The following is a 26,717-nucleotide window of genomic DNA, read 5'->3' on the forward strand; positions in this document are numbered from 1 at the left end:
TTCTTACAATCCATGTAATCTCAAACATATTCAGCAATGTTGAAGTCTGGACTCTGAGATGGTCAGTCCAGAGTTCTGAGAACACCATCAGCTTCTTGGTTTGATTTGTTGTTTTTTTTTCTTTTTCTTTTTCTCAGTAACGGCTTCTTGACAGCTACACATTTTCAAAGGATGTTCAGAAACACCTGTGGATTTTTTTCAGATGTGAAGCCAGAGTGGAGCTCAATTTCCTCTTCTCTCTCAAAGATAAAACCTTATTCTGTTCTGTTTATCTGGGGACATTTTTTGGTGGTCTACTAGGTCTTACACAATTGTTAGGAGTCTGTATTTCTCTGTTTTTTTTTAACTCCATTTTTGAAAACTCAGAAATCTAATCAGAAATATATTCCAACAAACAAGGATGTAGCTGTTTGGCTTAAAAATTAAATAAATTAAGGGTTTCTCTTACTTTTGCACAGTAGCATATATTACATAAACAGAATTATAGCCAAAAGTAAGTAAATTGGCTGGCAGACAGGCTGGAGTTTTAATGTATTTTATCATATATATTATTATATTATATATATTTGCATGTGTGCGTGTCTATGACTGTCAATGTATTCGTCCCTGTGTGCACCACTGTTTATGTGTTATTGCTTCTCCTGGTGCAAATGTGTTTATTGTAGAATTAGCATGTAGAGTGGATGTAGAGCACCAAGTGGCTGATACCCACCCACACAGAATGCCTGTTACTCTAATGCCAAAGTATTTGGCCTGTATAGACAGAACACAGGCTGCTTGACTTGCTGTTTGCAAGCTTCTCCACTGATAAATTAAAATTAAATTTAAACTAGTGGCTCATAAGTGTAACACCCTGTCTACTTTTCATTTCTGCTGTTACCTCCATTACTGCAGACTAAACATGCTGGTAGTGCCTGATTATTACATAATTATCAGATTCCTATTAGATAGTTTTCTATTTGTTTGTCTCATTTGATGTCACTGTAGAACTGTGCCTCAAAATAAATTCTGTATGCTGTGTCACCAGAGATACAAAACTGTAAAGTTTGACTGTATCCCAATGTAAATTAACTGACATGATAACATTTAATTACTTCAGTGTTTGGCAAGGAATATTGCTGATGTTGACATTTACTGTGTAGAACACGGTGTCCAGTCTTATCCGCAAAGTGCTGGTGTGGCTGCAGGTTTTCACTCCAACAAAGCAGGAGGTCTCCTGATGAAATGTTTGAAGACTAAGACCAACTGATTAAACAAGTAGAATCAGGTGTGCAAAACCTGTTGTCACACCGGCCCTTTGCGGATAAGATTGGACACCCCTCGTGTAGAAGCTATGAAAATGAATCCTACAGAACAGTACAGTTGCCACACATAACCCTGCAGCTAGTCTACACAGTTTACTGGTTGATTTACCTAACATTAGGAAACTACACTAACATTACTAGATCTTACTTATAATTTTACTTTGTCACATTGACATATTCATACTGCTGCCCATCCAGCACCAAAGCAGCAAGCATCGGTAGCCAACTTTTAACAATACTCAGAGCATGGGTATCGATAAATACACATAAATGTCTATAAAAATTACAGTAACATTTTAACACTTTATCATTAGCAATTTAAAATGGTAGATTAGGAGTCATGCAAAAGTACTTTTATTGCTGTAGGAGTATATTTGGGTCTAAAAACTTCTTGGAACTTCTTGGAATCAAAACCAGTTATTTTTGTCTTTTTAGATTTTATTGCTGTTTTTTTCAGAACCGGGAGTCTCTATCTTTTAATTCTCCATCGCTATCCCATTGAGATGCAGCATAAGATGCTCATTAAAATGGCAGATGAATATGCCCCTGTTTGCCCTTAGACAGATAATAAGAGCTTTAGCTAATGAAAGTGAGAAGAACCTGAAGATCATGGTTCAGGAACCTTGTCTATATTCAAAGGAAAGATTCTGTCCTATGGTGTACATTGCTAGGTAAACCTTGGTAGCATCCTTAGCTGCAACTATTTACAGAGAAATGATGTGTCCTGTTCAAAAGTATTTTTTTTGTCTTTTAACAAAATAGTTGTAGCAAGTTAACATTAACCCTGATGCTGAGTTAATGCAAATTACTTCAACCGATACACTTACACTGATCAGGCATAACATTATGACCACCTCCTTGTTTCTACGCTCATTGTCTATTTTATCAGCTCCACTTACTATATAGGTGCACTTTGTAGTTCTACAATTACAGACTGTAGTCCATCTGTTTCTCTGCATACTTTATTAGCCCCCTTTTACCCTGTTTTTCAGTGGTCAGGACCCTCATGGACCCTCACAGAGCAGGTAGCATTTGGGTGGTGGATCATTCTCAGCACTGCAGTAACACTGACGTGATGGTGGTGTGTTAGTGTGTGTTGTGCTGGTACGAGTGGATCAGACACAGCAGTGCTGCTGTTGTTTTTAAACACTGTGTCCCCTCACTGTCCACTCTATTAGACACTCCTACCTTGTCAATCCACCTTGTAGATGTAAAGTCAGAGACGTTAGTTCATCTGCTGCTGCGCATTTTGTGTTGGTCATCTTCTAGTCGTTCGTCAGTGGTCGCAGGACGCTGCCCACAGGACACTGTTGGCTGGATATTTTTGATTGGTGGACTGTTCTCAGTCCAGCAGTGACGCTGAGGTGTTTAAGAATTCCAGCAGCACTGCTGTGTCTGATCCACTCGTAGCAGCGCAACACACACTAACACACCACCACCACGTCAATGTTACTGCAGTGCTGAGAATGATCCACCACCCAAATAGTACCTGCTCTGTGAGGGTCCATGGGGGTCCTGACCACTGAAGTACAGGGTAAAAGGGGCTAATAAAGTATGCAGAGAAACAGATGGACTACAGTCTGTAATTGTAGAACTACAAAGTGCACCTATATAGTAAGTGGAGCTGATAAAATGGACAATGAGCATAGAAACAAGGAGATGGTCATATGATCGGTGTATAATAATAGAGATGGTCATCCAACACTTAGCATTTAAAAAAAGTACACTCTCCTAACATTCATAAAATCCTTTACCGCCAGTTTATGTGGTGAACTGAAAATCATTTTCACAACAAACAGGCAGAATACATTCAAAAACTTCCTCCCGTGGTCCCTCCAGTCTGGCTTTTCTCTGTTTGTGAAGTACCTTGCAATGCAAAGATCAAGGTTGAGGTTAAGGCAGTGCTCAGAATTCTGTCAAAATAAGGTCTCTGTGTCTGAAGGACTCTCTGTGTACTTTTGAAATACAGCAGTACTTCAGATGTATGTGGCCTACAAATGTGACATAGTCCTATGATCACGTAGTGGATGTTACTGTATGAACAATAAGCATCTCAGCCCAGATCAACACTCTAAAACCTATGGCCCCATATCATGTATGAGCATATACAGAACAATATCAGAAAGCCTTGATCCACCAAACAGATTGGATGATATCATGTAATCCATGGCCTGTATAAACTGTATACGTATTAGAAATGGCATAAGATCAGAGTATGGACAGTTAAATTATCCATTAGGTAATGCAAAGCGTCATGAAGACTGAAGCTCATTCGGATCACTAATTAGTAACAGAGCATAGTGGCATGGCGCCATGTGTTTGAACTCATCTCCTAGCCCACATTCAGCCCTATAATGAAAACGTGTAGCTTATATGACTCCTGGCATGCTTGTTATTTTATTGTTTTCTTGGCTCATTTGTTTATTTCCTTTTGAAATTATGTCACTGTTGTGTTGTATTTGTAACTCATAGATGCAGAGCCTCCATGGATTCAGTGCCCAGGAAATGTTATTGTAGAGACCGATGAGCATCAGCGGTCATCTAACGTCACCCTCAGCGCACCAGTGGTGGGAGACACTTCAGGAGATCAGGTTAATTTTTCTTCCTTCCTGTTCTGTTGTCCTCTTTTCCTCTTTTTCTTTTCTTTTTACTTCACTTTTTTGTCTTTTTGTTTAGTGCTCCTTAGAAACAACAACAACAAAACAATCCCAAAATGTTCCCATTTGTTTCTCCTCTAGTACCATCTCATAGTTCCATAACTTACCAGTTTCTGTCCTATGTCAGTATTAGGCACTCTGTTATGTTGCTAAACGCTTCGCTGGCAGCCCTGGGTGGAGGTGTGGGTGTCTGAAGGAACGAGTTAGTGATAAACTGTTAGGTCTATGGCATGACTCAGTGATGAATTGCTTTAATAAATAAGGGGTCATAGATTCAGATATCCTTATGGTCCACAACAGAATTAACATGCTGTATCAGAAAAGGTTCGACACTGAAACGTGTTTCATTGAGCATATCTTGACAATTTCATTGCTCTTCTCAGTCCAGCTTTTCTGAGCCTCATATTTTGATCAAACCTGACCATGACCTGACAAAATTTCTATCTGAAACCATCTGTAACCCATCGTGGACCCTAACCAAGCCCAACAAATATTTGAGAAATATTGTCCAAGTAAGATCCAACACTGATGTGAATAGAATTCCCGTCGTGTTGGCAAAACTGTTTCAAGATCTTAAACAGACCTACAAAACCTAATAACTGACTGCTAAGTTGAAGCCGATGTGTTTGAGCATGGAAATCACTGAATTGACCTCAAATGACTTACCTGTATGGTTTGCCTTGTTATGTCAAAAAACTCAACTATGGTTAACTTACAGTGAGTGTTCTGTTCATTCTTCAGGTTGTTGTCCATGTGACACCCATCCTGAACCCAGCCCAGCCATTCCCCATTGGCACAGAGCTCATCACCTACACAGCTACTGACCGCACTGGAAACAAAGCCAACTGCTCCTTCACTGTTACAGTCATCGGTGAGTCCCTGTTCATTTTGAATACATGTTGTCTGTGAGTCATAAACTTTCAGAAGTACAAAACGTGCATATTAGTTACATAGTAATTTCCAAATTACTCATAGTACATACTGAATAAAAGCTTAGGGTTAAAACGTCTTCTAATCGGAATCCACCACCTTTTATTTTAGGCTCCAGTACAGAATATGCATTGTATACTGAGACTCAGTTCTCTCATTTAGGCTGAGATCTAACAGTGTTTCTTTTTCCTTAGATATGGAGCCTCCTTTGATTGACAGGTGCCGGTCTCCGCCCACTGTCCAGGCCACAGACACAGAGACGCCGGTCTATTGGGAAGAGCCACAGTTCTCAGACAATTCAGGTACACACCCTTAAGGGGAGAGTGAGAGAGAGATGGAAATGAAGATAGAGAGACACAGATGAGGAGTTAGTGAATAAGGGCACATTTTTTCCCCAAGTTAGCTTTCAAAAGGTGTCCAGGAAAAATGTAGACCATAGTGGAAAAGGCCTGGATTCTGACCGTGGAGGCGTGAGAACTGAATCTATGGCGATCATGTGGCAGAATCATTACCATGGATACAGCATGAAAAGCACCTTTTCAAGTGTGTGCTAGATGCATCACTGCAATCATTGTCCGGCCGTGTACTGTGCCCTCAGAGAGAGGAAACTCTCAGGGGACTCACAAGCATTTTAGAGACTCCGCTCAGAAAAAGGTTTCCTGCATAGAGCACATATTAGAATGGATTGTAAGGCATTGTTTATGTGTGGAGTAGAAAAAATATGATCACCATAATACATGTTTGTGCTGAGGTTGTGTAGGTAAATGGCACAGCATATGAATGAGACCTACAAGACAGTTGTGCAAATTACAGGGGAGCCCCTAATTAAGATGTTTAGTCCCCTACCAACACTAGGGCAAATCTAGGAAGGTCTTTTTGTGTATTTAACTGTCCTGGATATTCATTTGCCACACAATGGACGTATGTCGTGTGTAGTGTTGACTTTAAGTTACCTGTGCATACATCTGAAGTTCAGAACATTGAATTGTGTGAGATTTTACAATCTCCTTTGCCCACAGGAATGAGTTTCCTTCCCAGTGAGGCAAAACCAAAAAGCTAGCATACAGTTTCAAGCCAGACATTTTCTGTAATGCATGAGATATGAAAGGTTTGGCAAAATATTGTGAGATCTGGCCCTAATGTGCGAGTCTTGTGGCCAATACATGAGACTTAAGAGGTATGCTTGTGTAGAGTGCAGGCTATCTGCTAACCAGGATTGGGCAAAATACTTTGAAAAAGTAGTGATGGCTGAATACTGAACACACTGAACTAAATGTATGCAGTAATACATTCCGTTATAATACATAAAAAGTATTTAGAATACATTTAGAATACATTTACAGTACATATTGATAAAGTACATGGGGAAAAACTCTGCCGTAATTTTTATTTAATTCACGCTGTTTCTTACTGTTACTGTTTGGCAGTTTTGTTAATGCAATTTTCTGTTAAAATGAAAAGAAAAATATCAATTATTTCATGAATAAATCAGTTATTCAAATGAAGAGCTAAGTGAATACAAAATTCTCAATGTTATTTTGGCTCTAATCACATGCTTCAGTCCACTGCAGCTCCCAAATTCCTACTGCCTTTTCATGACTTAAGCCAACAATGCGCCATATACCAATAACAAAATCTCACAAATTTAAGTTTAAAGTGAGTAGCTGTGGCATTTTCAGTTAATGGCATGTATGTAACCTGCCACAGAATTGTAAGTCCAGTACAGTGCCAGTGCTAAACTTATCACTCGTGAACATGTGCACTACTGAGGAGATTGCTCAGTTCAGTTATCCCTCAGAAGAGTTTACTGAAACTAAGAATAACTGACTTATCACAGTGATTTATCAGTCTACTCAGGCTTTAGCAGGATTCTCAGTGTTTGTAAAGAAGACTTTTTTGAGGTTCTTCTTCAGAGTACACCTTTACATGCTGTGTGCTGATTTTAAAATAGTTATTTAACAAGCAGTGATGTTGTTTCTTTTAAAGCTGGTACATGTATTTTTAAATTTACAGGTAGATATTCTTGCAAAAATGTAAGAAGTAACTGTATTCTGAATTCTGCCTTTACAAAATGTAACTTGGACTGAATACAGAAACGTAATCCTTGCATTCCGAATACTTGTATTCTATCACATCCCAACCCTGCCATTAACATTATTACCTGGTAATCACATCTTAGCTAGCCTCTAGGTTGCTACCTACCACTACCATGGTAGCTCTACCACACTCAACTTCACATTTGTATCTAAGCTGCTTTTGTGTCAGTTGGCTCCACTTTTTTGCACATATACCACTAGTATTAAAAAAAAATCTTTATTTCTGTCTGCTCGCTGTCTAAAATTAGTTCGCTAAGTTAAAATTTTAAAGCAAAGAAAATGTTTAATAAACTGGGGTAATCCCCCAAAAGATGATTGTATAATCCTGTATTCTCATACAAACTAAGTATATTGTAACACTGTAATACTAAATGAGACAGAATTACATACAAACTAAAAGTCTAAGAACTCTGTGGAGCTCTAAATGTAGTGGAGTTTCCTTTTGAAATATGGTAATGACACACAAGGATCCCAGCACACACACACACACAAGTTTCACCGAAATGGTCTATTGTGGCTGCTCTGAGGCGCCCAGCCGACGTCACATCAACGTTGAGCTGACGTCAGCTTGTGGAGGTTTTCCGAGCACACACCCTGACGCTGGACTAAATTTAGTCGAGACGGGGAGGGAGCTGCTCTCTCCAGCAGCCGCTGCAGCCAGACGTTTGTCAGACAGCTTGGAATGGATCTGGAACTTCTCTGTGCACTGTGGAAAAGATTGCTTTTGTGTGTGTGTGTGTGTGTGTGTGTGTGTCTGTGTCTGTGTGTGTGCATACATGTGGGTCTATATGCGTGTGCGTGTTTGACTGTGTGTGTGTGTGTGTGTTAGTGTCTACACCACTTTAAATTACTCCTTGTAGCTGCCCACTGTGCAGTACCTCATTGCCATATTATTAACCACCCAGTGTCTCTGCTTTGGCACTGAAACCTGTCGTTCTCCAGAGAACACACAGGCTACGTTTACGTGTCAGCCTGTCTCATTTATTAAAGTTTCAGGGTTAACCACTTTAACCCACATGGCTATAAATGGGGGGTCTCTTGTTGTGCAGTAGGCTATTACTTTTGTCTGGAACAGTGTTTTATTCTAATCTATCTGAATTGTGTGAATAATCTTTGTTACTTCCTTTGAAATGCTCCTAAAACATTTTTTAAAACTAGAATGTAAGTGCATCATACTATTCACATGCTGAAATAGCACTGTTCATATGCTACATGACCACTGACTAGGCCCTCACGACAGGCTGTTGCTTTTGTCTAGAGCAAATCATTTCAAAGGGAGTCGTCCACAAAAATGTGGATAACTCCCTTTGAAAATCAAATACTGCTTGAATTCGTGGAGCTTTTATAAACTCTTTTTATATCAGTATAACAACCACAAATAAATTTATTTGTGAATAACTAGAAATCATTTAGTCATTATGCAATTCACTCATTGAATTAGAATCACTTCTGTTTATATGAGTCACTCTTTGAGCCTCTCCAAAGCTGTGATGTATTTTTTCCTAGTATTTTAGTTTTTCAGTGCAAGCAAGTTTATTTTTTATTTTTTTTAAATGTGTAAATGTGTAGTGTTCTTATTGTCGCAGGAGCCCACTTGAACATCTCCAGCACACACTCCTCTGGTGATGCATTTCCTGTTGGAGAGACGACCGTGTTCTACACAGCCACTGACCCATCAGGCAATAATCGTACCTGTGAGCTCATTGTTACAGTGCAAGGTAAATGGGTAAAGCCAGACATGTCACAGTGAAATTTATTCCATTTATTTATATGTCGTTTCTCAGGGCGTTTGTTAACAGATGCAGTGGTGAACCAGTGTGAAAGAAACAAAGAGAATCTCAATTAAGCTACCTCAGATCAAATCAAGTCCTTCCTTTGTTAGTGTTTTGATTTTTCTTGCACTGGTCTAGACAGATTCAGGAGTTTTCTGATCAGTGGTCTTTCTTGGATTTCTCTAAAGCTGTGATGGAGCAAAAGCATTACACATATAAATTGATTTGCTTTCCAATACAACTGCTGTGTGAAGCTCTTGCTGTTGTGTTGTGTCTCTCAGGTTCTGAGTGTGAGCAGCCGTATGTGCCGGTGCATGCTGATTTCTCCTGCGTGAAGGAGGAGAGGGGGGTAAACTGCACCCTGATTTGCAGAGAGGGCTACAGCCTTACCCAGAATGCAGTGCACAGCTACTTCTGCCCAAATAATGGCCGCTGGGAGCCACAACGCTCACCGGAAAGACCAGACTGCTCCTGTCAGTGTTGTCACTCTGATACCTGTCTTATATTTATTTCCTTATATTCATGCCTATTTGCATTATTTATTTGAGTTGTTTGCTCTGCTGAAACATTACTGATGATATTATTGGACAAGGACATTTTCAAACCAGTTAACATTATTTTACATTATTATGTTCTATTTCTAGTGAACAGAGTTGCCAACAATGGCTACAAGCCATTTGAAATGTTGTTCAAAGCATCCCGCTGTGATGACCCGGACCTGCTGAAGTCCTTCACTGGCGATTTCACCGCTGTTCTTGGAGGCTTAGTGAGAGCACACAGACACACACACACACCAAGCGTAATAGCACAAACCAGACAGATCTGGCTTGCTGAGGACCCTCATCATCTTTTGTTTTCCTGTAATACCCACAATCATAAAGGTTCCCAATATCTGCAGTGGAGATGATATCAACTGTAAACTGGAAGTGATGTCACAGGGACAGTGTCTGGAATACAACTATGACTATCCAAATGGATTCGCCATTGGTAAGAATGCATTGTCATCCAAAGACTCTTTTGCTTTTTTGAGATGTGTCAAATGTTGATAATACACTGTGAAGAAAGTGTAAATTTACAGTGATTATACTGTATTATTAAATTACAATACTTTACTGTATTTCTAAAAACAGGTGATTACTGAATTTGTACAGTTTTTTCCTGCACTCTGTATTTCTAATGTACAGCTCACGTGTGCTCTAATATGCACTCATGAACATGAGTTACATTATGTAGTGCAAATGTAAAGATATATGCATACACACCAAATTTATCTAGCAAGCATCTGGTAACAAATGCTTAAGCATCCATGCACACTGTTACATAGTACAGCAGTTCTTTACAATGTAGTGGTTCCAAATGTTTCAATGAAAAAAGAAAGTTCATCTTCTTATTGTTCTCTGTTGTTCCCCCCACCATTTCACCACACCTCCTTCTTTTTCAGGTCCTGGTGGATGGGGCAGTAACTGGGCCTCTCAAAATGGTCAGGATTACGCGTACTTTGATGGTGGATTTTCTCCAGATCATCAGCACACCCCTCTACAACAGGATGATGCGTTCCATCACTTGAGATCCAAGCGCCATCGCAAAATCTCTCGGCTTACTCGCGACCAGAAGATCCAGATATACTTCAACATCACAGGTAGAAGATGCCATCTTTGTCTGCATTTAGTATTTTAGGGCTTCCTCTACAGCAGGGGTCATCAGTTGGAGGGCTGGTGTTCAACACAATTTGGTGATTTCCCTGGTCAAACACACCTTCAGCTCAACACTTAGGTACTATGTGTAGCTGGTGTACTAGACTCCAGGACCAGGATTGATAACCCTTACATACCACTACCACATACAGACAACATGCTAGTCATAGGAATGTGAGGATCTGCTGTACCATGGATTGTTACCTGGTTTTGTTTTTTCTTCACTAGTATTAATTTTTATGAACAATTCCCCCTGTTTGCAAGTTCTCTATGCCTTACAAAGTCAGTCATCACCAAAAAAATAAGAACTAAAATAAGAAAATTTGAATGCAGCCATTTTGGCCAGTCTCTCCCAACACTTCTCCTTTCTCCCAGCAAGCATCCCACTGCCTCTGTCGAGGAATGACTCAGTGGAAGTAGCCAATCAGAAGCGGCTCCTACGGACCCTGGAGCAGCTGACCAATCGGCTGAAGCGGACACTGAGCAAGCAGCATCTGAGCACCTTCCATGTGTCTTCGGAAATGATTGTGGCTGACCCCAAATCACTGGAGAGCAAGAGGGCCTCGCTGTACTGTCGCCCAGGCTCTGTGCTCAAAGGTCGCATGTGTGGTGAGTTCACCTCTGAAGAGTGTCTCCCATACTGCACCTGATACAGCTAGTATAGAGCACTGATTGTGTTGCAAGTAACAAGCAAATCTAAACCTAAACAAATAAGAATATATTCTTTACCAAACACAGACAAAGTAATGTCAGTAAAGTAATGGGACATAAAATATTAATGGTGTTTAAAAAATGTTTGTTTTTATTACCCTTCTAAATCCATGGTAATACATGGATAACCATGACAGACACAGCAACTTACAAAAATCTAAATGTGTGTTACTAAATCAAGGGTCCAGTTAACTGACTTAAATTAGAAGACCATTTTGAATGGACTTCATGAAATTAGTGCTAAACTGAATTAAATATAGTTTAAGCAGTTTAAGGGTTTATGTAAAGGCATGTGAGATTTAAAACCCTGATGCCTGCACAAAGCCAAAAATTGACCAGCCCTCTGTCATTTGAAGGCAGTGGTCGAATTCCACAACATACCTTGAGGAATTTGTCAAAAATGAACAACTAAGAAATGTTATCTGTGACCAGAATGACCAGCTGTAGACAATTTAAAAAAAGAGAAAATGTAAAACATGAAGAATGAAGTAAAAGTAAATGAACAATTATGACAATAAAATATGACATAACAGTGATGATTAATATGACAAATAATTCCAAACATTTGAACAGTAGTGTAAGTATTCATGTATCAGCAGTGACTCCTGTTTCTGGCAGTGCTTTAGCTTGGTGGTGTCTTTGGGCTTTTGGCACTCGGATAGGGATACATTTTCCCAATAGACAGTAAAGCACTCAGGATAAGAGTGTCTCCTAACAGCTGTAACTGGTAATGGAAATATTGTCCTGTCTGTCCTGTAGTGCAGTGTCCAGTGGGAACGTATTTCTCAGTGGAGTACGCTGAGTGTGAGAGCTGTCGGAGAGGCTTCTATCAGGACGAAGAGGGTCAGATGGAATGTAAGCCGTGTCCAGATGGATATTCCACCCCTTACCTCCACTCCCGCAGTGTGGCTGAGTGCAAAGGTTAGTGCTTCAGCAAGCCAGCATTCAGCTTATCAGCACATCATTAATCTGCCTGCTCACCAGTGCTATTCTGTTTGTAAATGAACACATAAACCTCTGAACCTCTTAGCCTGTTATCAGATCCTTGTCAACCCTAATCTGTCCACCCATGCAGCCAACTGTTTTTCCTAGGATTAATGTTTAGTTATTTTATTTTAAGGCTTATTAGTCAGTAAGGACTATGAATTATTGCATAACTACTATGAAACTATTATAAAATGACAGTTGTGAAACTAATATGTACATTTTAGTGGTTGGATAATGCATTGTCTCTGTCTGAATAGTGTGTGTGTGTGTGTTTTTGTGTGTGCATTTATGTGTGCGTGTATGTGTGCGTGCATTTCCAGCACAGTGTAAGCCTGGCAGCTCGTCACTGAGTGGGCTGGAGACATGTGAGTCCTGTCCACTGGGGGAGTATCAGCCTGGCTATGGCTCACGGTCCTGCCTGCCCTGCCCCTCCAACACCTCCACTGTTAACCGAGGAGCTGTGGACTCCACTGAGTGTGGAGGTGAGCTTCACACCTGCCCAAGCTCATTATCCAATGCAGTACTCCTAGTTTATAGACCACACCTTCAGTCTAAGTTTGAGGAGTGATATGGGGCTGTAAAGGGGAAGGGAGCTTGAAGAACCTCTAAGTGGTTTATAGGGAAGTGGTTCCCAACCTCAGTCCTAGAGTAGCTCTGCTATGTGCATTTAGTGTTTCGCTGGTCTATCATGCCAGGTCTGAGTTGAAGTTGATGTGATAGTCACCTTTTTCATGCCAAGACCCACATACATAGTTAGTGTTTGTTCTGAAGCCCACCAAATTTTTTGTTAAGTGTTATGAGACAAAAAATCATCATAAAAGTCTTCAAGTCTCTAAGCTTTCAGTCCAGTTAATTTAATCAACAAACACAATAGCATAAAAGAATGAAAGATACACAAGCCTAAACTATTACATACTTAGCAAGACTGCATAATAGAACACTAATAAAATAATAATAACACTTATTTAAGTGTTGCTAAAGCAACATAGAAATGGCATATTTCCCCTTCTGATCTAAAATGTCATTCAGTTAGCTCTGCTCCTTTCAAAACAAAACAAATGCGACCCACTCAACCCCTCACTGTGACCCAAAGTTTGAAAACCACTGTGCCGGGCAGACACTCCAGCACCCAGGACCAGGACTGGGAACCACTGCACTGCAATGCCTAATCTCCTCTTTTGAAGGACAGAGGGAAATGCATAGACTTCTTGGGGGGTAGGAAGGAAACAGGATAGTGGTGAGGTGTGAAAACTTTGTTACAGAAAACAGAAGGGTAGAGATGGAAATTTATATGAAGCTCTGTTAAATTTGTATGAATTTTTAGGAACTTCTTCTGACTTTGTTGTTAGAGCAGTGAAGTGAAGCAGTGCAGCAAAATGCAACACATTCCTGTTCACTAATCTCACTTTATCTCTTTCTTCCTCCATGTATCTGCATCATCTTTCTTTGCCTGTCCTCCTGTCTCCATCTCTTCTTTCTGTCTTCCCTGTCTGGCTCTGCTTTCTGGCTTATGCTTCTCCCACTTTCCTCTCTCTCTCTCTCTCTCTCTCTCTCTCTCTCTCTCTCTCTCTTTCTCTTTCTCTTTTTCACTCTTTCCTTTCACCAGTACCATGCTCTGCAGGTCATTTCTCTCGTGCTGGACTGGTCCCGTGTTATCCCTGTCCCAGAGACTACTACCAGCCTGAAGAGGGTCGCTCCTACTGTCTCTCCTGCCCCTTCTATGGCACCACCACCACCACAGGAGCCAAGAGCATCCAACAGTGCTCCAGTACGTCTGACCAGCTTCTTTATACTTAACCAGAGTATATGTGTGCTTTCTGTCAAAGGTTTGGATCCAGCTAATCATGAAGATTTTCTTTTTTTACGTCTTAGAATACTGATAAAGAAATCAAAACTATGAAATAGCAAATAGTAAATTAATTAAAAGCACATAGCACATAATTAATAACACAAATAGAATTATAAAGTGACCAAAAGGTATTAAGAACAAAAGTTATTATCTTCTGTTTTAGGTACTTAGTAGCCCATCTTTGCCTTGATGCAGCTTTACATGCTCTCGGCATTCTCCCAGTTAGTTTCATGAGGAGAGGAGTTTTCACAGGCTTAAAGAAGTTCCTCATATGCTGAGACCTCACTGACTACTGAAAACCACTTATTTGGAGGATGTATTTAAAGAATGGTCTTAGAACGAGAGCATGCTGTTTTCATTATAAAGGTCACCCTCTGGCAGGCTTCTCTGGATGCTGGATAGAGTTGCACCCAATGGAGAGAATTTAGTGCATTTTTCAAAGTAATTGCAGAGTGACCCACGATGACGTCTAGTTGAATAGAAGAGGGTTTGGATTTATTGGACATAAATTGGATATTCTGAAGGTGTAGCGCTATAACTAATGCCTCAGCCTTTCCTGTTGCTGATCAGAGGTTTATCATTCATCCAGACATGGCACACAGCTGGAAGGTCCAGTAACATTACTCAAAATGATGTCTGCCAAAGCACCAAATTCTTTAAGCCTATGCAAGAGAAAGGCCGATAAAGGGACACTTTCTCCCCTAGAATGGACCCCTAATGTTGAATTGGAGCGGGGAGTGCATGTCGTGCATGATAGTGCTCATAAACACATAACAGGAGAAGACTCTCTTTACACGCAGGGAAAATGTGCTGCAGGCCGGAAAAGATGATGAGGATGATGAATGCCTTCGGATAATCTTTTCCAGTTCTAACAGCAGAAATTTCTGCCCCTCATGCTTTTTTTATGTCTCGTACTTACTTACTGTCTGTGCCTCATTTTCTTTTTTTCTTTCTTTCTTTCTTTCTTTCTTTCTTTCTTTCTTGCTTTCTTGCTTTCTTTCTTTCTTAATCTCTCTCTCTCCCAGGCTTTGGCTCTAGTTTCTTGCCTAAAGAGGAAAGTGTAACCACAGCTCCAGAGGTTGTGGTGAGGAAAGACTATCAGGCTAGCAGTCAGGTGAGTGTCAGTTCAGTTTTACTTTTTCTGTCTTTCTTATTTTTCTTCCTTGTTTACAGTGATGCCAAACATTAACATAATAAAATAACCAGTAAACTGATAAAGAAAGATAGCGTATTAATGTCATACTCATGTACACAGACAGAAAACCTTTAGTAAAAGTCAAAACACCTGTAATATCACAACACACCATGTAGAATCACTCTAAACTGTCTAGCTTTCATTTTCTGTCTCTGTATCTTTCACCCACTTCCCCATGGGCTTGTCTCTATGAATCTTTTTAATGTAGTGCAGGTGAGCCTGGCCACAGAGCCTTTCAGATCAAATAAAACTGATCACAACGTCTTCCGTTCAAGTCTGCATGCCAGGCAAGGGTGTAAATCAAGTCTATGACATACAGCACATTTTTTTTGTTGCATAGAGGAAGCTGACTGCTGGGAAGATATAAGTATGGGCAGAACAGACCAGTGTGTGCATAGCTAGATGACTATTATTATTTTATTATTATTATTACTAGTAGTAGTGGTAGTAGTATTTTACCTTCTAATCATCTGTCTAAGAGGATAAATAGAGAAATGGAGTGGGTGTAAAAGCTGATTTATATTTCTACAGGGTTTGTGTGTACAGGCTCATAGAGGCCATGATGTGCACACCTCCAAAATCTCAACTGTGCGTTGTGTTAATCTGCAGAGCTGTGCATCAAGCGAGTGCTGACTGGTTATCTAAGATTAGTTTGGCAGAAGATGTGCAAAGTCAAAAATGTTTGCATGACCATCTTAAGAATATTACAAAAATCTGTTTTCTGTATGTTCTGGTTTGGATACCAGTGCACACTTAACATTATGTGTGAGTATGTTTGTACCTCTGCACACAACTCCCACACATGTTCATAGACATGTAGACGCAGAAGTACAATTTGGCCTTGAAACGGAACCCTGTGGAACACCCCTTTTAACTGGGCCCCTTTTACCTTTAACTGATATGGATGAACTTATCATCACAAATTGAGGCAGTCAGATAGACGTGATTTAAACCAAGTTAAAACTGTACCTAATAGTCCCGAGAGCTTTTCCATGCTGTCAAGTAGGATTTTATGGCTAAGCATTTTATGGCTAAGCAAAAGCTCATTTTATTTCCTAAGGTTGTTTTTTGCAGCTGACATGACAAGTTATATCAGATCAAACCATGAATCATGGAATTCCAATATGATCCTCTTTGTAAATATTTGGGGTGTTATGGTAGTAGTTAGTTTATTATGATGTGATTAAGTCCAATGTTGGTTTCCATAGGTGTCCCGTCAGATGATCCTGGCAGATGATCAGCATGATGTCAGGCAATGTGCTCCATGTATATAACTTCTGGGCAATAGCACAGTTCAGTCTAGAACGCATTAAATAAAACAATAACAATGGTGGACAGTGACAGTTGCCAAGCTCCCTCAAACACACCAGCATGGTCATTCAGAGGTCAGCACAAGGCTAACCTAATCAAGACTCCTGGTTAGGAGCCTTAAGAAACAGAGCAGAGAACCACTGCCTAATAGCAGCCTGGACTTGAGCCTCAAGCATGAATGGGTCAGAGAAGCAGTTCTCTTGTAACTTGTTGAACATCAACCAATTTCCAGCACCTTTCTTTGTCTTTACCTCCTTCAGGAGCTTTATAGCAGGGTAACAGTACCTTTAAATGGATGTTGTATGTGTGATATTGGTGTGGTAAGGTCTGAGTTAAATTTGAGTTGAAAGTTGCACTTCTGCTGGTTTTAGCAGATACAGGACTGGCTTTCTCGACCCACATTCTAGTCTTAATATGAGTCTTTATAGCAGTCTCATGAATAGACAAATTACACCATCACCTGCTGTCCTTTTTTCTTAGATGTTCCATGAGTGCTTTCTAAACCCATGTCAGAATCAGGGCACGTGTGAAGAGGTGGGGGTTGGATATGTGTGTACCTGTCTGCCAGGATTCACAGGTAAAATACACTAAACAATATTTACCTCTGAAACATCTGCTTCATTTGTTCGTAAGCTGCACAGCACAGTGCTGAATGTCAGTGTTGATGTCAGTGAGATTTCATTTTTGAAATTGGTTAAACTGCGTAGGTTTTCGTGCTGTATTCCTTCTTCAGTACACAAGCAGTGATCACATGCCTGATCAGTAGCCAACCGCAAGGGTCCATTTTTAGGCCCATACTTTGATTCTTCATTCTCATAACTTAATAACTTACATATTTGTTTTAGTAGTTATTGAATAATAAGACTAAAGATTAATAACTGAATTATAGACCTAGAATATAAGGTCCAACATTCTGCACTACATTGTGCTGTACATAGAAAGTTACGTGTGTACAGGAAGGGTCTGTGTGTTAATGAAAAGTTTTTTTGTTTTGTTCTTATATCTCTGTAGTATTATCCCTCTTATTCTTCGCCTATCTATTCCCTCCTAGGAGCGAAGTGTGAGAGTGATATTGATGAGTGTGACTCCACTCCGTGTCAGAATGGTGGCCTGTGCAGAGACGGCATGGGAGGCTTCCAGTGTCAGTGCCAGCCAGGCTTTGTGGGTATGGAGCACACTGCCAACACAAATTTACAGCAGCAAATATTACCCGAGTTCAACTTCTTGGCCAAAGTCATTTGCTTAACAGCTCTGATTTGGCCCAGCTGTATGAAAGTATAAAAGTGAAAGTGACTGGTCCTTAGAACAGGGCCTGGCACAGCGCTGTGGAGCTAAATGCTGAATTTATTGGATCTGGGGGACACATGCTTTGTCTTACAGCTTTTTTCCATTCCTCCACTGTCCTCCTTCCTGAGACCTGGTCATGATGAAGCACGAGGCTGCCCTGCTTTTGAGGAGTGTTTTTGTTCATGTCTGAATCTGTGTGTGTGTGTGTGTGTGTTATCTTGGAAAGGGTCGCTGTGTGAGGCTGAGGTAAATGAATGCAGCTCCTCTCCGTGTCTGAATGACGGAGTGTGTGTGGACGAGGTGAATCAGTTCACCTGCAGCTGCACAGATGGATTCACAGGTGGACAACTCACTCTTGCCTCAAATCAACACATTATGTCTCAGACATTTTTCATGTAATAGGCATTTTTCATGTAAAGACAATTACTTTTCTTTAATTCTTTAATCTTTAAATTTTCAATGCACACTGAAGAGCATTTTGTGTGTGTGTGTTTTGCATGTTTTGGCTCAATCATCACAGAAAAACTTGAGTTACTTTTTAAGCTTCTCAAGGCTTTCCTAGAGGATTCCTTAACCTCTTAAACTTCTTTACTCATCAACAGGTCCAGACTTCAGTTTCTGAATAATATGTCTACGGTTTAACACTAATAACTGAATAATAGGCCCAAAGTTTGATTTGACATTGCTAAGTTATGGCACATTCTGAATGTTATTTTCATCTTTATTGTCATCACCTTCACATTATCCTGAGGGTCATAGTACATTTAATTGTAAACCTTTGCTTCTGAGAACCCTAGTTTGCCTATTACGTTGTTTCCTCCCAGGTCCGCGATGTGAGCTGGAGATAGATGAGTGCGAGTCCAGTCCCTGCCAAAATGGAGGGGTGTGCAAGGACCTGGAGTCTGGCTACTCCTGCTCCTGCAGTCAAGGCTTCACTGGAGGCAGCTGTGAAGTTAACATTGATGAGTGCTTCAGCACCCCCTGTCTAAATGGAGGAACATGTGTGGATGGTGTCAATGACTTTAGGTAAATGATAAAGCGGACATGCTGTTAAAGGAGTGATGGATGCCATGGTGTTAATGGGGATATGGATTCTGAGTAGTTATTAGGGGTGTAACAATGCACTTAGCCCTGCTCGGAGGCAGGAGGTGTGATCGAGCAAGTTGTTGATTGGTGCTGATCAGTTGCAAACTTTATGTTCAAACAATGCAATTGCATTAGATGGTATTATAAATAGAATGGCTATTCTCCATGATGTACATTGTCACAGTTTTGCATTGCACTACCACAGTGTCAGGATATACTATTACACTCCTTGTAGTTATGAATGCTAAAGAGTTTTGTGACCTGTTGCTGAAGTTACCAAAGGTATCAGAAATCACTTACTTTCCAATGAAGATTCATGTACAGTGTACAATGGTACATTTACAACATCACATTTATAACATATAGTTGTATGAGAACACATTTAATTGGAACTCTAATTATTCAAAAATGCTGCAATGCAACTGCACAATTGTGCTGTGCTAAATTCCATAATGTAAATGTAACTGTGAGACAACACACATTTATTCATAGTTTGATCACATGCTCCCCCTTCTTTGAAACTGTTGTTCCCTGATTGGGTTTTCCTATATCTGTTTCTTCATAAATATGTACAGCTTTATCTACTTAAGTTTACTAATCAGTAAGTCAATCAACCTTTATTTTCAGCCAAAAATACATTGAAGGTAACCCTCATTTTCATTGCAGCTGAGCACTTACAATGCAAAGGGATTGAAAAGAAATTAAAATAGAATTTAATCAGTTAAAACTAAAATGAACTAAAGTACATGAACAAATTAATATTAAAATCAAACAAAATCAAACAAGAAAATTGGGAAAAAATAAAAGCACAATTGAAAATTAATTAAGAAGAGGAACAAGAAAAATAAATAAAACCAAGATACAGTAATTGAAAGCAGTTAATAAATATCGACATAAAAAGCCAAATAAGGCAAATTGTATAAAGTCCTTTTTTAAAAAATAAGAGGACTGTGAAAGGTATTAAAGTAAAATAAAATGAAATAAAAAGTCATAGAATTAAGAGGAAACAAAACCTTATAAGATCATTTAATCGGTCCAAAAAATCACATCCTATTCCTACTGTGGATTTAGTTCCTGTTGTTCCTAAGGATTCTTATCCTTGCCAAGTTCAGCAAACATACCCACAGGACACCAGCATAGAGAGACAACAGCATGTCACCTCCTAATGGGAACACAGAAACATAAAGATATGTCCCCATTTACCACATATGACTTATTAACTTAATTATTAAATAATTTTTATTCAGTAAATACTACCCGTATTTTTCACACTAAGTACTATGAAGCTCTTAACTATTAATTTAGATAGTTATGAGACTGAGGAATTACAGTGTGTGCCCACAGATGAGCCCTAAGGGGTTAATGATTGATGCTGAAGTTGACTCATTTTCCTCCAGTCTTTTCATGGCAGCCCCAAACATCTCTTGTTGCCAGGTGTGAGTGTGTGAAAGGGTACCGGGGGAAGCTGTGTCAGGTGGACGAGGACGAATGTCAGCCAAACCCATGTGTTAATGGCGCCACGTGTGAGGATGGAGTGGGAAGCTACACCTGCCGCTGCCCTCCTGGGTTCAACGGAACCAGGTGTGAGACAGGTATAGACACCATGGCAACAGAGAAAGAGATACAGAAGAAAAAACTGACAGAAAGGTCAAGAAGCTGAAACAATGCTCTATTCACTGTGTGGTGCACTATTCTGAGTCTTCCTTTTTGTAGTGGTGTCCAAAAGCATAGCAGAGAATATCCAGTGTGCTTTTAGTCCCACAAAGCACTGCAAAAATTAGTGTACAAACAGTGTACCCTAGCAGACAATATCCATAATGCCCTGGGCTGTGTACAACAGAATGTGACCACTGTTTCAGAATGATAAGCAAACTCGCATAACGTAAGTTTACAAAATAATTTCCTTGAATAGTTTGATCTGTTCCATATAATTGTGTCCAGTATAACGCTCCTGATGTAACACTAGTCATTACCAACAATTTGCAGGCAATAGCATAACGTTCTTGGTCGAAATGCAAAATCTGTTCAGGTAGTTTCCTTTTCAAGGACCCAGCAGTGGTGTCTCATTTTTATAATTTTTTGGGGGAAAATGGTTTCATTAAACAGCAGTGAAATGTGAAACTCTCTCTCGACGTTTCATGCAATGATCACTCACATCCCTGCTGTGTTCCTCAAGTGAACCTTGAAGTTTTTGCTTTCTTCTGTTTTGCTTTTGTGGGTTTTAGAGATGTCCTCCTCCTTTGACCTGGAATTTGAAGTGTCTGGTATCCATGGCTACGTAATGATGGACGGACTTATGCCGGCGCTCGCGCAGATCACATGCACATTCTGGATGAAATCATCAGACACCTTTAACTATGGAACACCCATTTCTTATGCTGTGGAGGGAGGCAGCGATAATGCCTTTCTGCTCATAGACTATAACGGGTGAGAACCGCTGTTCACCTGCTTAGACGTTCTAGAGCATTTCTGTCCTGATGAAAACCAAATGGAAATATACTGTTGTATCATGCTTGCACAGTCTTTTGAATGCATATTAATTTGTTTCACAAACTAAATGTAATAGTTTGGTGATTAACAAATTTCTAATATTTTTAGCTAAGCAACATTTTGATATTGTGTTATAAAGTGTCAGAAACCACATAAGAAAGTCTAGTTGAAAGCTTTGCTGCAAGTTTGATGCAAGTGTGTCATGATTTAAGAATTTGCACAATAAGCTTCCTTTACTTGTGAGCTACACTGGCCTCATGGCTTGAGTGCAAAACTAAAGAAACAAACAATAACAATAATAGTATTTGATAGATCATTTTGATAAACTATATACATTGTGCTATATTTAGATGCATATATGTACCTGACATGTATGATGAGTAAGTAAACCCCACCTTCCCTCTTGGCATTTTTAGCTGGGTGCTGTATGTGAATGGGAGAGAACGGATCACAGACTGTCCAGCAGTGAATGACGGCCGGTGGCACCACATCGGGGTGACATGGAGGAGTAAAGACGGGGACTGGAGGGTTTATATAGATGGAAGCCCTTCAGATGGAGGAAAGGGCCTTTCCATCGGCACCAAAATACCAGGTAAAACGAGCACACTCAAAACCTCGCTGTATGTTTCTCAAAGAATTTTATAAAAAATTGCTTGTAGAACAACTTATTGGGAAATAAAGTAGGTCATTTGATAACACGAGTGGCCACAGTCTAGTCTAATGGTAATATAAGAATAACGGGTAGCTAGCTAAGTATAATATTAGAATTAAAAGTCCTTTATTTTAAATTGTCTAACTTTACACACATTTGCTCTAAGTGATATTTCAGTTGTTGAAAACAATGATTTATAAATTTCCTTTGACCTGTATTTGAACAAAAACCACACAAAGGCAAGATATTTAATATTTTACCTAATCAACTTCATTGTTTTATGTAAATATACACTTATTCAGGAAGTGACGTTTAAAAAACATCTTAAATGGGTGATGCAGTTGTCCTTGGCTATAAAGAAAGCATCCAGAAAAGGCCTATTTTTTACTAGCAAGCATAGGTCAAGGCTCACCACTTTGCCAAAAATGCATCACCAAAAAATCCAACAGTTTAAAATAACTGTCCTCAGCCAGAGATTGCAAGGATTATGAGTATTTCACCCTCTATAGTGCATAATATCATCAAAAGACACTCTGTGCATAAAGGAAAAGGCTGAATGAATGAATGAATTTTTGACCAATCAATGAATACCCATATGCATAATTTGGAGCCCTTTAGCTGTTGCAGTGGTAAACCAACTGAACCAAATGAAAAAGATTCAATGTCACAAACTAATTTTACCAAAGGAATTTGCAGTATTTTATCAGTACCTGAAATAGTAAAAGTGGTATTGTGACACCTCTGGAGTGGATTACATTATGACTAATTGCTATACTCTTGTGTAGGAGGTGGCGCTCTGGTACTGGGACAGGATCAGGACCAGAGGGGTGAGGGCTTCAACCCTGTGGAGTCTTTTGTTGGTTCCCTCAGCCAGCTTAATATATGGGATTATGTCCTCTCCCCGCAGCAGGTACATCTGCACAAAACGGTTTCATGCTTATAACGTGGGTTTTGTTTGGCCTGTACTTTACAATGCTGTGATGTGTACTTTATGTGTAATGGTGAAACCATCCCTGCAAATGTGGAACATATAAAATAAATAAAGGTTTCAATTTATCATGGATAGCACAATTATCCAGTGGCACAACTGACTGCACATAATGATTCAGAAGAGTTACTGTTACTGTTCTGCACTCTTTGTTCCTAGATGAGATCCCAAAATGAAGTGTATGATCTCATATGATTAATGAACGAAATCAGTGCTGTATATCTCCTCTGAAGGTGCTTTAACTCAAAAGTGGCGGTTGACTGTCATCTTTTCCCTGTTTTCAGAGCAGGTCTTCTAAACTGATTTTGTCTAAACTCCTTGCAAACACCAATCCTTCTCCAGCAAATGGAAATATAATGTTGGACTTCAGAAAAAGAACAAGCCAAGTGTTACTGTGTGTTAATGTTCTGGAGACTTCTCAGTACTCATTAAAATAAGTTTACATTAAAATAAGAACAGCACAACATTGTTGTTTTGTTGGATTATTGTACACTGGACTTGCTGCTATAATGTCTAGAGAGCATCAGTTTTAATACATACATACATACATTCTCTTGTTGTTCTCAGATCAGGTCTCTGGCCAGCAGTTGTCCAAGTGACCTCCAGAGAGGGAACGTTTTTGCCTGGCCTGACTTCTTGAGTGGGGTCACAGGCAGAGTCAAAACCAGCCCTCAGAGCGAGTTCTGTGCTGGTGAGGAAATCTGTCTTTTATGTGTTTGAAAATATGTCATTTTTGTTTTTTTGTGTTTGTTTGGGTTATTTGATTGATTGATTGATGGATTGATTGACTGATTGATATTTTTGTTCTGCAGTTACACTATATTTCCAAAAGTCTCTAGACACCTGCTCATCCAATGTTTGTTCATCCATGGTTTGCACCCATCTTACCCACTTTGCTGCAATAACAGCCTTTACTCTTCTGGGAAAGCTTTATAATAGATTTTGGAACATTGCTGTGGGGATTTGATTGCATTCTGCCACAAGAGCATTAGGGAAGTCCTAGTACTGATGTTGAGTGATTAGCTCTGGATCACACGTCACTGCAACTCATGCTAAAGGTATTGGATGGAGCTCCATCACTCCAGAGAACACAATTCCACTGCTCCACAGCCCAGTGCTGGGGGACTTTGTACCCTCTGGTTGACACTAACCATTGGGCATGTTGAGCTTAGGTTCATGTGCAGCTGCTCCCGTGTTTGTCTATGGAGACTATACAATGTAGATGTCAAGTGGTGTCTATATAATTTTAGACATATAGTGTTCTCTGCTTACAAACCAAGTTCTTTACAGTGAAAGTCTTCGGGCGAAAGTTAATACTGTAATGTGTATGTTTTTTGTGTTAGACTGCCCCCTGCTGCAAGATGCTGTGCCAAACCTGCGCTCCTCCAGTTCAGCAGTGAGCCCTGGTTCTCAAGTGAAATTCTCCTGCAATCCTGGGTACTACCTGGTGGGGGAGCCAGTGCAGCAGTGCTTGAACAGAGGCACCTGGAGCCACGCACAGCCACAGTGTGAACGTGAGTGTGTAAACAAAACAGAACAGTCACAAACAAAAAGCAAATATGGACCCAGTTACACATACAGACACTCAATACTTTACAGTAACACTATGACACATATATCAAAGATATTCACATCACAAACTCACAAACATGTCAAATAGTACATCAACAGATGAAATACGCACAGACACACATGCATACGCTTGGGGCAGATCCAGGGGTAGACAGATACAGGAGAAGACATCTGAGTGGTCTCTTAAGTGCCCCAATCCAGTCACTCACCACATCCAAGCATGTCATTGATTAATACAAACCCAGTTCCAAAAATGTTTGGACAGTAGACAAAATGCAAAGCAGTGATTTGTAAATTCAATTTAAACTTTTTTAAATTAAACCAGTGTAAAGGCAAGATGCCTAATGCTTTACTTTTCAAACATTATTTTTTGTAAATATATGCTGATTCTGAACTTGAGGCCTACAACACATTCCAAAAATGTTGGGACAGGGGCAATTTAAGACTATAAACATTGTCAAATGTTTCAAAAGGCATCTTAAACAGGTGATGCAATCATTCTTGGTTATAAAAGAATTATCCAGGATAAGCTGATTCCTTAGTAAGCAAGGATGGGCCTAGACTTGCCACTTTGCCAAAAAATGCATCAACAGTTTAAGAATGAAATTCCTCCAGCAGCATTTGCAATGATTTCAGGTATTTTACCATCTACAGTGCAAAACATCAGCAAACAATTCAGAGAAACTGGAGGAATTTCTGTGCATAAACAGCCAGGCTGAAAACCAGTACTGAATGCCTGTGGCCTTCGATCATTAAAAACCCGACATGCTTCTGTAATGAATATAACCTTATGAGCTCAGGAACCCTTTGGAAAGGCCTTTTTAGTTAACAGAGTTCGTCCCTGCATCGACAAATGCAACATAAGACTTTACTGTGCAAAGCTGAAGCCATATATCAACAACATCCAGAAATGCTGCTGACTTCTCCTGTTTGATACAAAGTGGAAACATATGCAGTGGTCTGGCAAGTCCACTTTCATTTTTTTTAAATAATGGATGCCCTGTTTCCTTAGCCAAATGAGAAATGGACCAACCAGATTGTCCACAACGTAAATTTCAAAAGCCGGTGTCTGTCATGGTATGAAGGTGTGTTAGTGCCAATTGTATGCCTTACATGCACATCTGTAAAGCCACCATTAATGATCAGGGGTAAAAAGGGATTTTGGAGCTACACATGCTGCAATATAGACAACAACTTTGTCAGGAACATTCCTACTTGTTTCAGTAAGACAAGGCCAAAATGCATTGTGCATGTGTTACGACAATGTGGCTTTGAAGTAAGAGAGGGCAGGTGCTAGAATGGCCTGCCTGCAGTCCAGACCTGTCTCCCAGTGAAAATGTGGCGCATTATTAATTAGTTGAAACATTAAATTTCATTAAACTTTAAACATTAAACATTAAACTTTTGTCTTTGTACTGTTTTCAGTTGAATACAGGCCAAAAAGGATTTACAGATCATTTGGGTTTCTGTACATACTCACTCCTTACAAGTTTGCATGTCTGTATTTGGTTGTGATTAGATACTTTACCATGTCTGCTGCAGAATGTAAAACACACTGAATATGTGGGTATAATTTGAAAAATATATGCAAATGTATTTAGAGATTTTATGATATCAATATTCATAATATATGAATATTATAATTTTGGAGCTCCTTGAATTTGAAGGCGATTATTAGGAATCTGAACAAAAGCTGTGGCCTCATTATGGCCCCACTTTAAAAAAAATAAATAAATAAGTGCAGAATCTCCACTACATATACTATTGTTCAAAATTTTGGAGTCACAGTTCATCTTCTCCAGTGTTTTCAGTAAACCCAGTGTGGGGGCCGATAAATGTATACATAAGCTCACTGTTTTTAAATAAAAAGTAGGTTGCCAGGAAATTGTAATAAACAGAAATTAAGAAACGTTTTGAAATCAGAAATGAAAAAGCTGCAAATTAGAACCAGTAAATGCTTCCAACATTTATAATTTATAAAAACTATAAAAAAATCCAGAATGCTTTATCTTTTAAAATATTAACATTTAAAATGCCTTTTGCTGTCTAGTTTGTAATATTTATGCTTATATTGTTGTTATTATTGTATATACAATAACAAAATGATTAGTATGACAAGTGACTTCATACTTTAGA

At 39.5% G+C, this 26,717-nt stretch overlaps 1 protein-coding gene across 2 annotated transcripts in view; it reads left to right on the forward strand.

Moving 5' to 3' along the window:
• Nucleotides 1-26,717, forward strand: part of svep1 (sushi, von Willebrand factor type A, EGF and pentraxin domain containing 1) — a 142,804-nt gene that overhangs the window by 81,713 nt on the left and 34,374 nt on the right. For both annotated transcript variants that reach the window (XM_036596174.1, XM_036596175.1), the window contains exons 8-30: nt 3,777-3,895; nt 4,703-4,832; nt 5,086-5,193; nt 8,574-8,705; nt 9,041-9,232; nt 9,404-9,525; nt 9,641-9,746; nt 10,201-10,398; nt 10,829-11,062; nt 11,924-12,085; nt 12,472-12,633; nt 13,758-13,919; nt 15,026-15,114; nt 16,987-17,083; nt 17,558-17,671; nt 18,020-18,133; nt 18,618-18,819; nt 20,314-20,471; nt 21,105-21,306; nt 21,786-21,961; nt 22,807-22,931; nt 23,577-23,700; nt 24,353-24,523. In XM_036596174.1, the coding sequence (XP_036452067.1) occupies nt 3,777-3,895; nt 4,703-4,832; nt 5,086-5,193; nt 8,574-8,705; nt 9,041-9,232; nt 9,404-9,525; nt 9,641-9,746; nt 10,201-10,398; nt 10,829-11,062; nt 11,924-12,085; nt 12,472-12,633; nt 13,758-13,919; nt 15,026-15,114; nt 16,987-17,083; nt 17,558-17,671; nt 18,020-18,133; nt 18,618-18,819; nt 20,314-20,471; nt 21,105-21,306; nt 21,786-21,961; nt 22,807-22,931; nt 23,577-23,700; nt 24,353-24,523 (3,399 nt within the window). The remainder of the gene's footprint in view (nt 1-3,776; nt 3,896-4,702; nt 4,833-5,085; nt 5,194-8,573; nt 8,706-9,040; nt 9,233-9,403; nt 9,526-9,640; nt 9,747-10,200; nt 10,399-10,828; nt 11,063-11,923; nt 12,086-12,471; nt 12,634-13,757; nt 13,920-15,025; nt 15,115-16,986; nt 17,084-17,557; nt 17,672-18,019; nt 18,134-18,617; nt 18,820-20,313; nt 20,472-21,104; nt 21,307-21,785; nt 21,962-22,806; nt 22,932-23,576; nt 23,701-24,352; nt 24,524-26,717) is intronic.

The sequence above is a fragment of the Colossoma macropomum genome, unplaced genomic scaffold (genome assembly GCF_904425465.1).
Source record: "Colossoma macropomum unplaced genomic scaffold, Colossoma_macropomum, whole genome shotgun sequence".
Taxonomy (NCBI): Eukaryota; Metazoa; Chordata; class Actinopteri; order Characiformes; family Serrasalmidae; genus Colossoma; species Colossoma macropomum.